The 20,762-nt window shown below is 38.3% G+C and overlaps 2 protein-coding genes across 4 annotated transcripts; one reads left to right on the top strand and one right to left on the bottom strand.

Annotated features, from left to right (window-relative positions):
- Positions 1 to 14: 14 nt before the first annotated feature.
- Positions 15 to 9,018, top strand: LOC125239959 (serine hydrolase-like protein). 2 transcript variants are annotated; one of them, XM_048147750.1, is made up of 8 exons: positions 15 to 51; positions 990 to 1,049; positions 2,945 to 3,012; positions 4,243 to 4,384; positions 5,989 to 6,116; positions 6,575 to 6,768; positions 7,777 to 7,874; positions 8,600 to 9,018. In XM_048147750.1, the coding sequence occupies exons 2-8, from the start codon at positions 1,009 to 1,011 to the stop codon at positions 8,892 to 8,894; spliced, it is 966 nt and encodes a 321-aa protein (XP_048003707.1). In that variant the 5' UTR covers positions 15 to 51; positions 990 to 1,008; the 3' UTR covers positions 8,895 to 9,018. The 2 variants fall into 2 exon arrangements, with proteins under 2 accessions (XP_048003707.1, XP_048003708.1); XM_048147751.1 differs by lacking the exon at positions 15 to 51 and adding an exon at positions 595 to 613.
- Positions 9,019 to 11,943: 2,925 nt separating this feature from the next.
- On the bottom strand, positions 11,944 to 18,391 carry LOC125240026. 2 transcript variants are annotated; one of them, XM_048147846.1, is made up of 8 exons: positions 18,281 to 18,391; positions 17,377 to 17,507; positions 16,653 to 16,782; positions 15,514 to 15,668; positions 14,371 to 14,502; positions 13,532 to 13,648; positions 13,207 to 13,305; positions 11,944 to 12,764 (listed from the first exon to the last, which is right to left on the bottom strand). In XM_048147846.1, the coding sequence occupies exons 1-8, from the start codon at positions 18,360 to 18,362 to the stop codon at positions 12,639 to 12,641; spliced, it is 972 nt and encodes a 323-aa protein (XP_048003803.1). In that variant the 5' UTR covers positions 18,363 to 18,391; the 3' UTR covers positions 11,944 to 12,638. The 2 variants fall into 2 exon arrangements, with proteins under 2 accessions (XP_048003803.1, XP_048003804.1); XM_048147847.1 differs by having other exon boundaries at positions 12,655 to 12,797.
- Between the last annotated feature and the right edge of the window lie 2,371 nt (positions 18,392 to 20,762).

Raw genomic sequence — 20,762 nt, 5'->3', positions numbered from 1 at the left:
TGTATTAAAGAGTAAAATAAATAAGCAATTTACCTGACAATATGAAATCAAGTAAGTAAAATTACACTATCTTTACGTAATATTAACAAAATAGGTATGTACTACACCTTGTGAATAATAAACTTGTTTTACGACTTTTTAAATGATAAGAATGTAAATAATTAGCCAAAGTTCAATTTAGAGTTCACTTGACCGTACCATTAATAAGCAATCATTTATTGTAATCATTTTCATTTCTTAAGTAACAAATGGAGTATAGGTATATTTGATAGGTATTCAATGGTAAGGAGGCACCTATTAATATTGGCCTCTACACACACTGTGATAGTTATCAAGACGAACATATCTGAACTTCAATCCCTACATTGAACTTTGAACTATCAAATGTATTCGGTTATCATTATCAATGTTATCATAAATATATCGTTGCGGCGTCCGGAATCCGCGAGAGAATGATAATTTGATAACGTGATAACCGATATACGTGGTTTATTTTTGCTCTGCACAAATACCTATGCTTTATTCAAATAAAATACACAAACCTTTTTGAATGGTTATGTGATCTCTAAGTGATCTCAGAATAAATGATCAAATCAATCAATAGTCGTTACAGGTATAATAATTACATTGCCACCAGAGTTTCTTACGTACAGTCGCCATCAAATGTCCCACAAAACGGTTTTCACAGTCAAACTGTGAAAACCGTTTTGTGGGACATATGTTTTTGTTATAATTGTACCTCTTATGTTATTAAATAAAAAAAAATATATCGGAGCTAGTCCTACATCCGTTATCAGATCGGATAATGTGAAAACGCACTTAGAGCGCGCGTTCCGATTTTAAATTTGTGAGAGCTTTTTATTAGTAGCTTCAAATATATCGGATATTTGATGAAGATGGACGATTGATAGGATGCTTACAAGTGTGCGTTGCAATGGGCTCATTAAACCAGTAGTTTCCCAAATTGTACTGGTTTTAAATGTTTTCAGGCAAAACGGGGTATAAATAATGAAGATCTCACGAGTGTTGTTTAAAGAGTATACAAAAAGGTAAAGTGTAAATTATACGTTTTTGAATGGTCTTTCTTATTCTTTTGTGCGTTATTTCGTTATCTTGACAGTCTTTAAAGTTAGTTTCTCTCGTACTCGTAATATAAACAAGTAGCGCCATCTGTTGTCGAGTAGAAACTAGGGTGTGCAAACCGGTTAACCGGTTAACCGAAAAACCGGTTAACCGAGACTTTTTGGCCTCTGTTAAAAACCGGTTTTTATAGTCTCTAACCGGTTAATAACCGAAACTGTATTTATTTCTCAAAATTTGGAAAATAAGGCATTAAAAGGTTCAAAAATACGTAATTATTTAATGTTTTGTAATAATAAAGATTTATTCATTACTTTTCATTGACAACATTATTATCTGTAATGATTTTATTTTAAAAATTAGTCCCGAGTCTACTCAATTATACATTTTATACAATACAGTAGAGTCCGGTTAGTATATTACGACTCCGCATAGACCTAACGTCTAACCTCTTACAACGACATAAGCACAGGTATTTATTTGGTTTTCGTATGTGATAGTATGAAAGTACATCCGTTTATTACGACTCCGATTTTAACGACCAGCCGCTTTTTACGACACATTTTACACAGAATCCGTCCGTCAAGTCCGGTTGCAACGACGAGCGACAACGTTTTCAGTTTTACTAGTAAATTGAGGAAACAAAGCTACTTCCACCCGAGCACGGCCCCCTGTCGTGCCTACAACAAGTAGCAAGATTACATTGTGTTGTTGTTGATTAAATTGTTAAAATTTTAAAAGCAACACTTCAAAAAGTTACATGGCCAACTTTTTGAAGTATTGCTTTTAAAATTTTAACAATTTGTTCGCCTCGGGTCTAATATTATAAGCTAAATAGAACCCAATTTGTATTTTTCGATTGCGTATAAACTAGCTTTACTTACAAATGATGAGCAAGCACGCATACTAAAAAGGACTTTTCTAACTAAACAAGTCACAATAAAATAAGGTACCTATTAATACTATGATAATATGACCGGTCTGGTGCAGTCGGTAGTGACCCTGCCTGCTACGCCGCGGTCCCGGGTTCGAATCCCGGTAAGGGCATTTATTTGTGTGATGAGCACAGATATTTGTTCCTGAGTCATGGATGTTTTCTATGTATATAAGTATTTATATATTATATATATCGTTGTCTGAGTACCTGCAACACAAGCCTTCTTGAGCTTACCGTGGGACTCAGTCAATCTGTGTAACAATGTCCTATAATATTTATTTATTTATTTATTTATAATAATACTCTGTAAATAAACCTATTGATTGAAATGTTTTAGTAATAGAGATGTAAATATTACTTTTATTAAAAAGAAATGAAATTCGTTTTGTACGACATCCGGTTAGTACGACGTAATATCAGTGGTCCCTTGAGCGTCGTTGTAACCGGAGTCTACCGTATATTTCAAACTATATTTTTTAAAAGAAAGGTAAAATGGAGGTCTTGGTTTTCTTACATCAATTGCTTGCATTACTAGGGGCTCTGGGAGCTGTAGACCTTCGCGACATGCCTAGAAAACGCAAAACTGACGAATCACATTCAAACCACACAAGCCTTTTTTAGCAATTTCCGCATTTATCAAATTTCCAAAAACTGGATAAAAATGATCTTCATCGTGCAAGTAATACCTGCTACGATATCATCAACATCAGAATTCTTAAAGGTAATGGTAATTATTGCGTAGTACGGCCATTTACTAAAAATCCTCAAAACCGGTTAATAACCGGTTAACCGGTTTTGAAGGAAAAGTCTCGGTTATTAACCGGTTTTTTAAGTTAACCGGTTTTTGCATACCCTAGTAGAAACACTCGCCCATTAATTATTTCCTAGCAGTGTGTATTATTTCTTAATTAAGTATTATCTTCACAGATCTTTAAGAGCAGTACAGTTAGCAGAAAAAGAAATAACCATACAAGCACCATGGGGCAAACTTAGAGGTATATAATTAATATAATTATACAAATTTTGTAACGTTACACCACAATTTCTAATCATTTCATACCAATAATTTTCAGGTATTTATTGTTTTGAAATGTGTATGCATATAGTTTGGGAAATATTTGATATAAATAATGAAAATAAGATGGCCTTAAGGTTGTCCTACAGCGCCATCTGTTTTGCCTACAATAAAACTAAGGAAGGTATGGCCATGAGACATATACATATATCCTAAAAAATCATCACAAATGCTAATTAAATATTGATTTTATTATATATAAAGTGGAAAAATTACAATGTGCAAAAGCTAATAATTTTTTTGTAATTTTTCCTCAGTCACCCATTTACCACGAACGCTGTAAAGGGTTCGAAACGTCGGGATGAATTGTAAATTCATTATACGCGATTTAATCCGTTTCTATAGTTTTATTATTAAATTAAAACGGGACTTAATCGCGTAAATAATATAAGTGAAGATCGTGTTAGTTTAAATCTATAGTTTTATTTCATGAGTAACTATCGCGGTAATCGAAGACAATATTTTTGCGCCTTTTCCTTGGTACTAAAAACTCGTGCCCGTGTGGTGACGGGCTAAGAATTTCACCACCCCCTTTCTTCCCGCGGGTGTCGTAGAAGGCGACTGTGGAATATGGGTTAAATTGTGGCGTAGGCGAGAGGCTGGCAACCTGTCACTGCAATAATGTCAGTTTCGTTTTCTTTCAACCCCTTATTCGACAAGAGTGGCACTGAAACTTGAGTAGTTTCATGTGCTCTGCCTACCCCTTCATGGGATACAGGCGTGATTGCATGTATGTAAAAAAGGCGCGAAATTCAAATTTTCTCATCATCATCATCATTCTCTTGCCCTGTTCCCATTATTTGTGGTCGGCGCAGCAGATCTTCCTCCTCCATTCCTCTATCAGCCGTCATTTCCATACGACCTTCAAATCTTCAAGAAAAGAGCGTACACCCACCTTAAAGGCCGGCAACGCACCTCCAACACCTCTGGTGTTTCGGGTGTCCATGGGCGACCTGCCTGCTCGTTTGCCTCCTATCCCATAAAAAAAAAACTAACACCTTTCACTCTCATATCATTGTTCACACACTCCCTCCATCTTTTCTTAGGCCTTCCACTACCGTTGTAACCATCCACCTTCATCTTCAACACTCGTTTTATAACATTTCAAATTCAAATTTTCTACGGCAATGAAATATATGTATTATCTCAGGACTCTCATGGGGTAAAGACGGCGATCCGCCCGTGTTTCTCTGCCATGGACGGATGGACGCTTGCTCTGGGTTCCGTCCTCTATTGGAGCTCCTACCACGCTGTTTCTACTATGTATCTGTCGATCTCCCTGGAAATGGCAGGTGAGTATGGCTCCCCACAGACAGTCTTAAAAATTCATAATCTTAAAAAAAACTTGTATGCAATCTGACAGTTCAAACTGACACTGACAAGACACTGACAGATCTGAACTGTCAGATTGCATACAAGTTTTTTTTAAGATTATGAATTTTTAAGACTGTCTGTGGGGAGCCTATAGTATGGATTTTCTGAGATGGCTTTTTGGCTTTTGCCGTAATTTGTTAAACAAAAGCCTTTGTTTCTATTATTCACAGCGGCTAGCTCCTGTCTCCACGGCACGCGCTAATATCTCAGTGTAGTTAAAACGCAACTATCATGATAGCAATAAGGTTCAAATTTATGAAACAGTTTGCAGTATGCAGGTAATTTTTTGAAGATGACAAAACGTGTTATCTCCGAAAGGGCTTTTTATGGAATTGAACCTTATTACTATCATGATAGCGCGTGCCGTGGAGACGGGAGCTAGCCGCCGTGAATAATAGAAACAAAGGCTTTTTTTAACAGATTAGGGCAAAAGCCAAAAAAACATCTCAGAAAATTCATACTGTACCTCAGATTTGATATATTAATATTAGTTGACGACCGGTTTGGCCTATAGCGCGTATTGACCCTGCCTGCTAAGCTGCGGTCCCGGTAAGGGCATTTATTTGTGTGATGAGCACAGATATTTGTTTCTGAGTCATGGATGTTTTCTATGCATATCTGAGATTCTGAGTACCCACAACACAAGCCTTCTTGAACTTACAGTGGGGCTCAATCAATCTGTGTAAGAACTATAATATTATTTATTAATTCTCAAGGACCAACCTTTAGGTACGCGGTACGTGGTACCATAGAGTATATTGAATAGTATTACGTGGTGTGGTACGTTTATACGTTCAGAGTGAGTATGTGAAAATGTCCGCAACTTTTGTGAGACCATATGACTATCTATGGTTTTCCGTGATCATGATGCATGCAACTGCGTCGAAATATCGGGAGCTCGACAAAAATCAAAAAGGTGATCACGGTCTATATCCCGGTCAATATAAGTCTAATGAAAATAACCGTGAATCATTCAAAACTCTTATCATATTACTATGTTGTTATACGACATACATAGAGTCTCTCAAACCTTTTCTTCACTAGAAAAAATCTCTAATAAATTAAAACGCGAATTATGATCGTCCAATAAAAAGTTTGAATTTCGCGCCTTATTCGACTGACAAACTGGTTTGATTCACAATACCATTCTAGTCTCATAGCACTGGTCCCACCGCGGGCTAGTAAGCTATGAGATATCGGCTATAAAAACGAACAAAAGATAAGCACCCCCGTGCAAATAAAAGAGACACGGTGATTTTAATAGCTCACCGCTGGGAGAGTAACTATAAACATCGCCGTGTTTCTTTTGTTTGCACGGGAGTGATTATCTTTTGCCTCATAGCTTACTAGCTCGCGGTGGGACCAGTCCAATATGATAGTAAAATATCAGATATGTTGAAGCGGCCAAGGTTCTATCAAATATCTCTGTGGTCAACTCTAAAGCCTTCAATAGACGTGTTCAGAGACTACTATATAAGAATTTTAAGCAATGTGTGTTTCAAATTTTTATTTCTTACGGCAGGTCAGACCACTTTCCCCGTGGAATACAGTTGAGCACCATAGACTTCGTGCCGACTGTCAAAGTGGTCAAGGAACACTTCAAATGGGATAAATTCATGTACGTGGGACACTCACTGGGTGCCTTGATGGGTAAGTATTTTGTTTATTGTGATTTTTTTATTTGAAGATAAGCTTAACCTAAGTTTGCCGAATTACCCGCCAGTCGGAATTGTCCCCTGTACTTTACTTACACAGTCCTCTTTCTGGAAGCGCTGGTAGCCTAGCGGCAAGTACGTGCGACTTTCGTTCCGGAGGTCGTGGGTTCGAACCCCGGGCACCAATGAGTTTTCCGGAATTTATGTACGAAATGTCATTTGATATTTGCCAGTCGCTTATCGGTGAAGGAAAACATCGTGAGGAAACCGGACTAATTCCAATAAGGTTTAGTTTACCCTTCGGGTTGGAAGGTCAGATGGCAGTCGCTTTCGTAAAAATTAGGCACGCCAAATCTTGGGATTATTTTTCAAAGCGGACCCCAGGCTCCGATGAGCCGTGGCAAATGCCGGGATAACGCAAGGAGAATGATGACACAGTCCTCTTTCGTGCAGGAAAATTCTTCAACCTAGCTTACCCCGGCCACATCACGCGCATAGTCGAACTAGATCCAGTCCCAGCGCATATATGCTACAAGCAAGACGTCGAAGGTGTCAGACAATGGTATCACAACCATTATCATAATTACTATGAGCAGTATGAGAAGCTGAATGGAGGCGGGGAGGCGCCGAAGTATACTTACGAAAAGGTAAAGTATCCATACTAATATTACATACATACATACATACAATCACGCCTGTATCCCAAAGGGGTAGGCAGAATACATGAAACTACTAAAGCTTCAGTGCCACTCTTGGCAAATAAGGGGTTGAAAGAAAACGAAACTGTGACATTGCAGTGACAGGTTGCCAGCCTCTCGCCTATGCCACAATCTTAACCCGTATCCCATAGTCGCCTTCTACGACACCCACGGGAAGAAAGGGGGTGGTGAAATTCTTACCCCGTCACCACACGGGCTATACTAATATTATAAATGGGAAAGTGTGTGTGTCTGTTTGTTTGTCCGTCATTCACGACAAAACGAAGCGACGAATTGATGTGTTTAGGTGGAGATAATTGAAGGGATGGAGAGTGACATAGGCTACTTTTTGTCTCTTTCTAACGCGAGCGAAGCCGCGGGCAAAATCTAGTATCACCATAAAGGAATAAGTAAGGGAAGAGTTGTAACTCCATGCATCAGTAAATGCGAGTTATTTGTATAGGCATAGTTAAGTGACATCTAGCGACAATCACGTGTCAACTGATTTTTATATGATTATGATTTGTTCAGATTATGACTTTTAAGTTTTAAGACTATCTGTTGCCGGCCTAACACTTAATAACACTTAAATAAAAATTTCGTACAATAAATATTATAAACCAGGCAATAAAAAAAAAAACTAAAAATCTAAGTCTAAAGAGGGCCCCTGAGGCATAGTGCCCAAGATGCTGGCAGCTGTTCCTCGCTGAATCGCAACACTTATTAGGACGTATTGAAATGAAAGACTTTTGCTTTTCATACAAGGTCTAAAACTTAATGACAATTTCATGTGGATTGGAACGTTATTGCGTAACTACGTCCATTTACAAATAGATTACTACTTGATCTAGCATCGTGAATAGATTGAACATGCCATAAAATCGTGACTCATTTTGCTCTTGCCCCGAATTGACCCAGCAGATTTTTTTTTGTACATAATTACTCATCTTTTTTCAGGCTTTGGAAATGTTAATGGGAGCTCGTGATTTAGACAAAGTGGCCGCAGAACATGTCTTGGAGAGAGTGACTTCACCCGCTGGCGACGGCTTGTATAGGTAAGTCACTAAGCAAGTCTGAAGCACAGCTTGGACACTTGCGATCAAATATATGAAAGAGGCGCGTTCCCAGCTCAGTCTAACTCTAAGCTCATGTAGGTGAACGCGTACCATGCTTGTATGAGTGAGATATGACAGGTCGACTGTTCGCGTTTTTGACAGGCGCTAACTGTGAGGTAACCGAGAGGGGGTGGGCGGCACTTTCAGCGGGGAGCGGGAGTGGCCGTACCGTACTCTTCATTACCTGAAGGCTCTCTTTGTTAAACAGGCAAAATATATTGTAATACCAACAAGTAAGTTTAGTGGTTTCATGTGTTCTGCCTACCCCTTTATGGGATACAGGCGTGATTGTATGTATGTATGTGTATGTACCAACAAGAAATTATCCTTATTCCTACTGATGTAGTCTGCACTGATAGTTACTAAATTCAGTCTTTGCCTTTCCGGTGGAAATAGAAGCCACCATCCCAACAATAACTTATCTATATAATTAGAGCATACCGGTATATATGTATATATAGCATAATTTGTTTTTTAAATTTACCTATCTATATATATCCTCACTTGTTTTTTACACAAAGCTCAAGAATTTTTAATAACTAAACTAAACTCAACTTAAAAGCTAGCTAATGTCTAAAATAGGCCCTTGAGGCATTGTACCAAGGATATTGTTGAAATTTTCTCGCTGTATCGCAAAGATACGTTAATTGTTTTTCTCCTTACAGATTCACTCACGACCAACGCCAAAAAACCTTCACCGTCATGCCTTTCTCCGGAGACGCTTACCGCGCCATCTATACTTCCACATCAACACCAACTTTTTGCGTGCTCTGCCAAAACGCCATAGACTTTGGTCTGTACGACCAAACGTCGTTTGTAATGGACCCAGCGTGTTGGCCGAATGGAAACTATAGTGTGAAGATAGTGAAGGGTGGACATGATATTCATATAAGTCATCCGGAGCATATAGCGGAGGAAATTAGTCAGTTTTTATTGAAAGGTGTTAACGCTAAAGTGTAATTATACATTAAATTAAACGAAATTGAATATATAACAGTATTTTTGACGTGATAACGTCTAATAACTCGTTACTACGGGCAGCATGCACGAAAAAGATGACGTCATTGTCCCGTTTCCCAAGAGAGCGAAAGCGCCATCTATTGGCGCGCGTAGGAACTAAGCGGCTGATCGATGCGCTCGGTATGGTTGTAGCGTGTGGCCTGAGTAAAGCACCACAGCTGCGACAGATGGCGCGCCCGTGTTTATTATTTTTGAGTGTTTGTAATTTAAAAACATGAAAGATTGCATTAAAATAAGCATCTTTTATAGAATGAAGTTGTTTGAAAAACCTACTTATTTAGGAGTTAGAGCTTAGAGCAGTACGAAGTTGCGAATTTTCCCATAGTATTTACTAAGGCGCCAGAGACTTAATAAATTTACGATGATTTTTTTTACCAATACGAGTATAACCTATGTTAATATTGATAAATCATATAGAACACGTTTAAATAAGGATGGTTTTGTTATATAAACTTTTTCTTCTCCATTAATATTTACTGAGATATTAGGGTTCTAAGATTAGTAAATGGCACTAGCACTTTAATAAAATTAATGCGTGTCTCGCAAACGGTCTAGGATACAAAATGACGACTTTTATATAGGTATAGGTTAGGTTCGTTAGGTATCTTCAAACGGCCGAAGGCTCCTATTCTGTGCAGTTTCTGTAATAAGCGGGGCTCCGTCGATATCGCTTTCAGTCTCTGGCGCCTTAGTAATGCTACGGGAAAATTCTGCAACTTTGCACCACTCTAACTCCTTAAATTAGTAGGTTTCTCTTTCAATAAATAAATAAAAAAAAAAAAAAAAATAGTAGGTTTTAAAAAAAGCTTTAATTTATAAAAGATGAAATAAAACTATGGAAACGGATTAAATCGCGTATAATGAATTTAAAATACATCCCGACGTTTCGAACTCTTTACAGCGTTCATGTTCGACATGCCAGGCAGGCGCTGTTGGCGAACGAGCTCAAGATACCGCGTGTCAAGCAGAAGGCCCGTTTGAAGATCCCTACAGTCGAGCGCCGGCCTGCAATTCTCCCTTTTGTTAGAGGGGTCACAGATAGGATCAGCCACATCTTGAAACGGGCTTCTATTAAAACTTATTTCAAGCCTATGAAGAAGATGTCCCAATTCCTGAGGCCTGTGAAATGTCAAACTCCTCTACAAAGCGCGGGAGTGTACAGGCTAGACTGTGAGTGCGGCCTGTCATATGTGGGACAGACGAAACGAAGCATTTCCACACGGGTGAAGGAACACATAGCGGATGTCAAGCACCGGCGGCAAAGGTCTGCAGTCTCTGAACATGTCATGGATAAAGTCAATCATGCTATAAAGTTTGACAAGCCTCTGGTTCTCGCTAAGGAGAAGCGATATATACCCAGAATGTTGCGAGAGGCCATTGAGATCAAGAAATATCCAAACTTTAATAGAGAGGATGGCTTTACTTTACCGCCGGCTTGGGATCCAGTAGTACATCTGATAATGGAACAAGCACGACGAAGGCTGTGAGGCATTTGTGTTGTATGGTGTTGGACATTTGCAGTTTGTTTCTTTGTCAATTTTGTGTAGATTAATTGGTTTATTATTTTTAACAGAGTAATGGTAAAAAAAATTTTTTGAATATTGTATAACTAGCTTTATTAATAGTGTGTGAACCTGTCTTAGAAATCTATATTATTTGTGGTCATGGTTCGTTAATATTTCTTGTAAGTGGGTAGCTTGTGCACATTTTAATTTTTCCTCAGTCACCCGTTGACCACGAACGCTGTAAAGAGTTCGAAACGTCGGGATGTATTTTAAATTCATTATACGCGATTTAATCCGTTTCCATAGTTTTATTTCATGAGTAACTATCGCGGTAACCGAAGACAATATTATAAAAGATGCTTATTTTAATGCATTCTTTCTAATAAGAACAAAACACTATGCTAGAAAGAGTGCAGAGGAAGTTCTGTAGGCACATTTACAAACGACTGTTACGGATATTACCCATATATGTATCCATCTCTATTCGTAACAGGAATGGTTGGTCTTCAAACTCTAGAAACCAGACGGAAACTGCTGCATATTATGCATTACCGCCAACTGTTTCACCATAGAGTAGATGACGCATCCGTGCTTGAGAGAATGGGGCTGCAAGTGCCAAGAGCGAATGTGGTGGTTGGCATGCCGGGCGCGGTGCCGGCGCGGCGGCGGCGGCGCCTGTTCGCGGCGGCCGGCGCACCGCTCGAGCCCGAGCTGCTCTTAACCGCATCATGTTGGAGACAGACGATATTGACATATTTGCTGATAGTGTTGGTGTGTTTTACAGAAAACTCTTAAGGTTCATAGACTCTACACTCCTTAGGTGATTAATGTAATAACCATAGTTTAACTTTTAAGTGTGTTTGCTTTTATTTATGTCAATTTAACATGTACATAATTATATTACCACATAAGTGCTTTGGTGAAATACTGTTAACTTTTGTGTATTTTTAATAAATAAATAAATAAAAAAACGTGAAAAAAGTCCCAGAATCGGGCCCCTTTTGCCATACTCTGACCGCCCCTGTCTATACTACTGTAATGTTTGACGTTATCACGTTAAACTACCGTCCGTAAACCGACTTTACAGACAACCAATTTTTTTACAATTTAAACATTCATTTCTGGACAAGAAAGATAGTACCGGCATTTGCAGGCAGGGGTGTGATATGTATGTATTACAACCTTCGGAATAAGTAACGCGGTTACATTAAAAATTATTATGACTTCGATGAGACTCTTAGCGCCATCTGGTTTTCATAGTCAACAACAGACCGTTTACAGCAACGCCATCTAGTAATCATCACACTTTTGATGAACAGGCATCTTCTGGGTGAGCTCACTCCATCGAAGGCCACGTCTTTGCCTTTGGCTAGTATGTGGCCAAGAAGCATTTATTTATTTAAAAAAATATTGCCTGTTAAAGAAAATACGTTAACTTAAATCACTTCGTTGTTTGCAAGTGTTTTTGATAATGGGAAGACGAAGAATATCTTAGATGGTTAGGGGTCGCAATTACAAAGATAATAATACATCAGCAAGGGGAACCCTTTTATTTTTAATTCAGTAATAATTATTCCTCTATACTATACGAAATTAGTATAATATTATGTAAGGTACCTATATTTTTTACTCCTTGAATAAATTTAATATTTACGTCAATAACTTATGAAAAACTATTTTGCTGACTAGATTATTACTATACAATAGGTACTACTCTACTAGTCAAATACTTGGTTCTTTTTTAATATAAAGTTTTCTACATACCTATATTTTACAATATTTTGTTTACGTGAGTCGGATATTTTTGAACTAAATAGAAATAGCAAAATATTGTTATTTATATTAAATGTTAAACTAGAATGACATTTTCGTTACTTTTAGAACAGGTTAGAGCATAATTAAACTTTAGAGTGTCTTATGGTTGTTATACTAGAGGTCGCTTGTGAAGTATATTAGAACCTTAACTCACAGCGCCATCTATCAATATTTCTGTAGTTATAACAGTCTCTTTGAAATCAAATCTAAGTGTAGATACAGAATTAACTCAAATCAATCTGGTAAGGGCTGGATGCCGACATTTACAGGAAGCGAGTACTTCCCATACAAATTCCAAATCGTAGGTAGGTAACAGCCCAAATTAAAAATATGTATAAATAGTATGGTCCTCTCTCCGGGTATTTTAAGCGAACTTGAAGCATTGCTTGCGTAAAGGCGGCGGAGCGAGCCGGAGCGATGCGATACAGCTCTTTGTGTTGGACAGCTCCTTGCGAAGGCGTACGATGTCTTGTTCAGCCTGCCGCTTGCGCTGGAAGCAGAGAAGGAGCTAAGAATCCTGCTCCTTTGGGAAGACATAACATGAGAGAAATGAAGCTGAAATGTATGAAACAAGTGGTATATCTAAACGACTGGTGAAACAAATGAAATGACATAGGCGAGCCAGCTTCGTAAGCCACGTTTTCGCCTTGCCTACTCTGTGGCCGTGAGTAAGCCGATTTAAGTATAGTAAAAATAGCTAGGTCATTGGTATGCTCTAAACAATTTCTAACGCCGTTGCCATGAACTTATCAGGCCACTATCGTTATATTCAGCTAGGCTAGCCAAAATGGCAGTAGTTTGCCCTACGATAACTAAACGATCTCTTATCACTCTTCTTTAAGCACGACAGTGATAAGTACCTACTTAGTTTATTTGGCGGCGTACAATTATAGATAACTATTTAATTATTCGTTGTGAAATGAATTACTTACCTTCTGCTCATTGGCAAGCCTGATCTCGACCTGTGCGACGCGTTGGCGTAATTCTGCGATGTCCCGCATCAAGCGCGCAGCTGCAAGTTTACTGTCAGCCTGTAATTTTCATAAAATGGTAGCAAAATACTTTCTAACCTAATAAGTATCGTTGTATGAATAGGTGGATTAATCTCAGAGTACCTACAAGGCGATGAAAAAAGCTGGAGTAATAGGTAGCGTTCTGGATCTAGCAAATGGTATGCGAAATTAAGGATATGTATATATATATGTGTATGTACAGGCGTGATTGTATGTATGTATGTATGTATGTATATATACTTACAGCTCGCGAAGGTGCGTTTTTGGCCACGTTCCTGCTGACGAGGTTGGGCAGTTCTGACACCGAGCACGAGCTAAAGAGGCTATCCGAGGGCCCCGCCTTTGTCACACCTTGGATCGCCTGCCCAAACACCAGAAAAGTTAAGATGAATATTCTCCAAGAAAACTTATCACATTATTAACGAATAGACGTAGCCAACTGTTTTTAACCCCCGACGCAAAAACGACGGGGTGTTATAAGTTTGACGTGTCTGTCTGTCTGTCTGTTTGTCTGTCTGTGTGTGTGTGTCTGTCTGTGGCATCGTAGCTCCCGAACGGATGAACCGATTTAGATTTAGTTTTTTTTGTCTGAAAGCTGAGTTAGTCGGGAGTGTTCTTAGCCATGTTTCATGAAAATCGGTCTACTATGTCGCAGTCGGGGTTTTTTTTTTTTCAAAATTTAAATTTTGTGTATTGAGAGTATTTTGTCGGTTACCATAAGGACGGTATTTGTTTTTGTATCTTATACGAGAAATCGGTCAAATCTTCCTTACGGCAAGCGAGAAAGCGGAACATTTTGCTGGAAAATGACACATTTTTATAAAGCTAGTTTAATTTTCATGCTAAGGAATGGTATCGGTGTTTTGTTTAAAATCCATGGCACAGCCGTTTTTGAATATTAATATTACTCCACCAAAAACACAACAATATTTTCATAAGAGTAACGAGACCATCGAAAATTAAAACTAAAATTTAATAATTCTCAAATTGTTCAGCAATTTCAAATTGAACTCTTCTGAAGACACTTCTGAAAATCATTTTCTAGAGTATTACTAACAGCGCCATCTATAATTACTACACTACCTGCGCAACTGCGGTCCTTGCGTGCTGCACGTGGTGCGCCTCTTCTTTCAACAGATGGCGCTTCACGTGCTCTATTTCTGCAGTTAGGCCGAGCTTTTCTTTTTCAAGACGCAGATTTGATTGTTTTAATGCCTAGAATTTAACGCATTAATTAGTTGTGACAAAGTAAAAACTAATATGACAAAATACTCGTGTACCGAGTGCTGTATAGCGCCATCTAGTTTTGTTACCAGCGCATGACTTCAGTTTTTAGCATAGAGAAATAGTAACTCCATTAGTCTCTAGTACCGCTATTCGACACTAGGTGTCTGGACTGTCAGGAGTGTCGCATACGCCAAAAAATTTAATATTAAAACAGTTTACAACTTATATTACAAGTAGAAGGAATTGAAGAAAATTGTTGACTTTTTGTTCATTGCGACATCTATTGACAAGTAGTAGTGAGTACTGAATATTTACGCTATTTTACGCGTGAATGACGTTAGATGTCAATACAAACTAACTCGTATATTGATTTAGACTAACACGATTTGCACTCATAATTTTAGAACAAAACGGGACTTAATCGCGTAAACACTTACATTTATATTAGGCCCGACGTTTCGAACATCACATTATGTTCGTGGTCACGGGTAGACTGGCGAGGAATTGCATCAACATAGTATATATAGTGTTTACGCGATTAAGTCCCGTTTTGTTCTAAAATTATAAACTAACTCGTATTTACTGATGTATAGAGTTATTGGAATTACAACTCTTTCCTTACATATTTCTCTATGGTTTTTAGCTAATATTCGAATAATACATTTTAATGTAATGAGTAATAATAATTTTTAACCCCCGACGCAAAAACGACGGGGTGTTATAAGTTTGACGTGTCTGTCTGTCTGTCTGCGTGTGTGTCTGTCTGAGGCATCGTAGCTCCCAAACGAATGAACCGATTTAGATTTAGTTTTTTTTGTTTGAAAGCTGAGTTAGTCGGGAGTGTTCTTAGCCATGTTTCATAAAAATCGGTCCACTATGACGCGGTCGGGGGTTTTTTCAAAAATTTTAATTTTGTGGTTAGGTTATTTTTCTCTATGGTTTTAGTAAATATTCGAATAATAAAATTTGTAATGAATAATAATATTTTTTACTGAATACCTTTAACTTCTCCTTCTTCTCAAGATGGCAGTCTTCGATCCGCCTCTTCAGCTTCCTTCTTAGTTCGTCTAGAAGCGTCGAGAGTGTGAGTCTGTTCGACTCTAATTCTGCACGCTGCTGCACTATTGTGTTTATTTGGTTTAGGAGTTTTATACCTGTGAGAATTTACGGGAATTAATAATAAAATAATAAATATTGGGGACACCTTACACAGATCAACTTAGCCCCAATCTAAGCAAAGCTTGTACTATGGGTGCTAAGCGACGATATACATACTTAGATAGATAAATACATCAGGAACAAATAGCTGTGCTCATCACACAAAAATGCCCTTATTGGGATTCGAACCCAGGACCGCGGCTTAGCAGGAAGTGTCACAACCGACATCCAGACCGGTCGTTTAATTCAAGTAATAATTTAAACAAGTTCTAGTAGAAGTAGTGTTTGGCAAAAATAATGGAAATTAAAAGTGGTTAGTGGCAATATTATACTGTTGTTCCATTCTAATGAATATGTGTAAAAAGGGACGACATAACCATTACAATATTACCTTTAATCTTTATTTCTTCTTTTTTTGCCAAGATATATAACTAGTGTTGCTTTATATGGGCAAAGTTGAAAGCAAATCAATTTTAGATATCTTAGATGGTAACTTTGCCCACCGTAAGGGTGCTCGCACAGGAGACACAGTTGCTCGGCGACTTTCGTATTTGTATGAAAAGTTGCGTCGCCTCGTGTGCGCACTTTCATACTAGATCATGGTCGCGACAAAAAAGTCGCTGGCAACAGTTGCGCGTGTGCGCTCTCTCTAAAACTTCTGAATTATAAATGTCGTATTTTTTTTGTTAATTTTGTGCTATCTTACAACTTAATATCTTTAGAGGTATCAAGAACTCAAGAACCAAATATTTTTATTCTACTATTTTATGTCATATCATAGGTATATACTGTACCTAACATAATTTTAAAACAATATATAATTCATAATATTAAGGGAAGAGCGGTGCCTCCCAACACAGGCGTTTATTTGCTTACCGGATGGCTCCATCCCCCGCATCATGTAGTGTGTACGTTTCACAAATAAATATTTTTTGAATTTTTAAAAAGTTTTTTTTTTGTGGGCAAAGTTGTACACTTACGCTGTTCATTATGTCGCAGGCGATGAGCGGCTGGTTGAAAGCTGGTCGGGTACTCCGGGCTCGGCGCGCCCGAGTCGTGGTTAGGGTACGAGCTCGGAGCGAATATTGGAGGGCTGGAGTCTGAGGAGTCCTGGGAAAGTTTAGTAGTTTAGTTAAAAAAAAAGTTTAGCAAAATATCGGGGTTTTGGACACCAATACCACTTTATGGCAGTTGGTGTTGAGACTCTAGGGCCATGGGGTCCAAGCGCCCATGTACTTTTGAAAAAGCTGAGCGCAACATGGAAACTACCGGTGACCAGAGAGCTGGCAGCTTTCTCTCACAACGCATAAGCATTGCTATTCAGCGAGGGAATGCTGCCAGCATCTTTGGCACAATGCCGCGGGGGCCCTATTTAGATATATTTTAGTTTAGATTAGTTTTTCTTTAATTTTAAGTTGTTTTATTATTTTTTAGAGTTAGCTTGATATTTATTTGTTATTTTAAGTTTTAAAGTTTAGTTGATTTTTAAGAGTTGACTAAAATATTGACACAAGAGCTAAATGTTTAAAGTCATAATTATATGTCTGCACCGCAACTCGTGTTGTATTTATCGCCACTCGTTTAGAACTTCCTCTTTTTCGCACTTGTATCGTAATTAATACTATGAAAAGAATTTAATTTGTTCTTAAAGTATTAAAACTCTCTCTATCTATAAAATGAAGTAAAGGTATGTTTACTACTTACCAAAGGCTTGTATTTGGGCAGTTCATCGCTGGTGAACCGCACCGAGTGGTGCGTGGTGCGGCTCAGCTTATGCTGGATTGGGTTCAGCGTCTTCATCGCCATCTTGGATTCTGCGGCTGGTAACGCTGGTGCTACAAAAAGGTCTTCGTTTTATGGGCAAAGTTGCGTAATAATTAAAATTTATGAAAAAGTCACTTAAAATATATGGGGTGCATGGGGGTAATTACGAAGCATAGAAATGCTCGGGTAATTTCGAAAGGGGAATCTTAATATGATGGAAATAATGGTGATTTTTATGTGACTTTCGAAATTACCCCAATACAGTGCATTGGGATAATTTCGATAACTCAAATAAATCATGGACTGAAAAGTAAATGTGGATATTGTGAATATATTGTGTTTTTTAATTATTTGTGTTTGGTGCTCCGACACTGGCTGTTTATTTTATAACACGGTGTGACAAGGACAGCGTATTGTCAATAACATCGCTCTGTCCCTGTCACACCGTGTGTCAGCCAGTGTGGGACCATCTTATGTTGTGCAACTAAGTCTAGAAGATGGGCAAAGTTGTACAACTTCAATGAACGCTACATATTTTTATAGTTACATAAATATTCATTATTTATCTGCTTATTTTACTTTCTTAGTAGAAAATAATCTATATTTAATACATAATCCAAAGGCAAAAAACAATAAATAGAATACAATTAAATTTAAAAACTAATCTAAATTAAACTAAATCTTAAAACTAACAAAATGAAAGAACTAAAATAATTGCAACTATCTGAGGCCCCCCAAGTCCGTCCCCTGTGGAAGTCTGCCCATGAGGCTGGCTACATTCCTTCGCTGAATAGAAATGCCATTTGCTTATTAAATATAAAATAAATTGTAGTTTAGTGCTTACCTGGGAGAGTAACGTTATGGAATATGTACTGTGGGAAATATTTGATCTTGACAATTGTTTGGAACCGTGCTAATGCTGACATCGAAGGGTCGTTTCCACGTGCATTTGCGGTGGTTCTATCAACAAACAAAAAAAAAATAAAAAAATATTTAGGTACCTAAAGAAAAAAAATATTTTTAGGAAGCTGAAAGAATTGGGAAAGTTTTCATACAATAAATCAAAAATAGGTTGCCTAAATTAAAATAATGTGAAGTATAAGGGTCTCTCCAAACATATCTCACGCTAAATCGGATTTTATCAACTAAAAATCGCCGTAGTAATCGTGGTAGGTTCAGGGGACCGATTTTTGAATATCGAACCCATGAATTCGCCGTTCGAAAGTCGTAGCATTACGTCGTTTTCCACAGACTTTCGAACGGCGAATTCATGGGTTCGATATTCAAAAATCGGTCCCCAGCTTAGCGATGACGACGCGTAAGCTCATACTAAAGAGCGATTTTTGATCGACTAGATATAGGTTTGGAGCATCGAGTACAGTCAACCAATTGGAACCCTAGGCCACCGTAGAACTATGTCATAGTCACGTTGTAAATCAGATTGTAAGAAATCTGTCATTGCTTGTCATTTTGGCATGGTTCTAGAGTGGCCTAGGGTTCCAATTGGTTGACTGTACATACTCGATGGTTTGGAGAAACCCTAACACGGGATCTTGCACACCAATCCGATTTCAGAAATAACGGCCTATAACATTATAAATTGAAATAGATTTCATACACGAAAGAAAAAACGGCAAGGCCCAACTGGTGGCCGAGCCGGGAATCGAACCCGGATCTTCAGCTTACGCGACCTATAACATATTAAACATTTGAACAAAACCCCCGACCGCGACGTAGTGGACCGATTTTCATGAAACATGGCTAAGAACACTCCCGACTAACTCAGCTTTCAGACAAAAAAATGAAATCAAAATCGGTTCATCCGTTCGAGAGCTACGATGCCACAGACAGACACACACACACAGGCAGACAAACAGACATACACACAGACAGACACGTCAAACTTATAACACCCCGTCGTTTTTGCGTCGGGGGTTAAAAATACATCATAATCACAAGGAATCACATCTGACTAATCCAAGTATAGTTAGAACTGCCAATTTGTCAAATTAAGTTGTAACTCACCACCGCTCCCTGAAGAGGTCGCTGCGCTATGATAAGGTTTCACGTAAACAAGGTTCCATGCAAATCCTTATACAGGCTGTTTAAAAAATCCCTTAAAAAGCGGGTAAAATGTTAGGCCACGTGTGGTGACGGGTTAAGAATTTCACCACCCCCTTTCTTCCCGTGGGTGTCGTAGAAGTCGACTGTGGGATATGGGTTAAATTCTTAAATTGTGGCGTAGGCTAGAGGCTGGCAACCTGTCACTGCAATGGCACAATTTCGATTTCTATCAAGCCCTTTTTGCCAAGAGTGGTACTGAAACTTTCGTAGTTCATGTGCTCTACCTACCCCTTTATGGGATACAGGCGTGATTGTATGTATGTAAAATGTTAGAACACGTAATCCTCTAATATGTTGACCACATTGCAATCTTGTTAAGACTAGAATGTTATAAGCGAGAAAATGCCATAACTATGTTAAAATAGACGAAATCTGATTCTTTAGCCACATACGGTTCATTTTACATTGGAGGTTCTAACATAAGCTTCGTAACCAAACTTACTTGGACCACAAGATGCTACAAGATCAACCTCTTCCACTCTACTTTACTTTATATTGACGGTATCCAATAGTTATTTCAGACTTATTTGTTTTACAAGGGGGCACAGTTATTGTTTAACAGCACGTGCCAATTGATTCCCGAGCAAGCGATAGATCTAATAAATTAATGAAATAAATGTAAAATTACTCTCAAAAAAAATATTACGCATAATGTAGTGGCAACACACTGGACAAATGATAGAAAATAAAATATTAAGGAATAGATATTATTAGTTCCACCTACTTTTACAAAGTTATTTTATAGCGTGTGGTGACGGGGTTAAGAATTTCACCACACCCTTTATTCCCGTGGGTGTCGTAGAAGTCGACTGTGGGATATGGGTTAAATTGTGGCGCAGGTGAGAGGCTGGCAACCTGTCACTGCAATGTCACAATTTGAATTTCTTTCAACCCCTTTTTGCCAAGAGCGGCACTGAAACTTAGTAGTTTATGTGCCCTACGCCTTTATGGGATACGAGCGTGGTTATACGTATCCCGGTCGCGTCGTCGTCGGTCGTAGCGGTCCCGGGTTCGAATCCCGGTAAGGGCATTTATTTGTGTGATGAGCACAGAGCACAGTTCCTGAGTCATGGATGTTTTCTATGTATAAAAGTATTTCTATATTATATATATCGTTGTCTGAGTATCTGCAACACAAGCCAATTCTTGAGCTTACCGTGGGACTCGGTCAATCTGTGTAAGAATGTCCTATAATATTTATT

This window comes from Leguminivora glycinivorella, chromosome 26 (assembly GCF_023078275.1).
Source record: "Leguminivora glycinivorella isolate SPB_JAAS2020 chromosome 26, LegGlyc_1.1, whole genome shotgun sequence".
Classification (NCBI taxonomy): Eukaryota; Metazoa; Arthropoda; class Insecta; order Lepidoptera; family Tortricidae; genus Leguminivora; species Leguminivora glycinivorella.
Note: the sequence above shows the minus strand (reverse complement) of the source record. Positions and strands in the feature narration are given on the sequence as shown.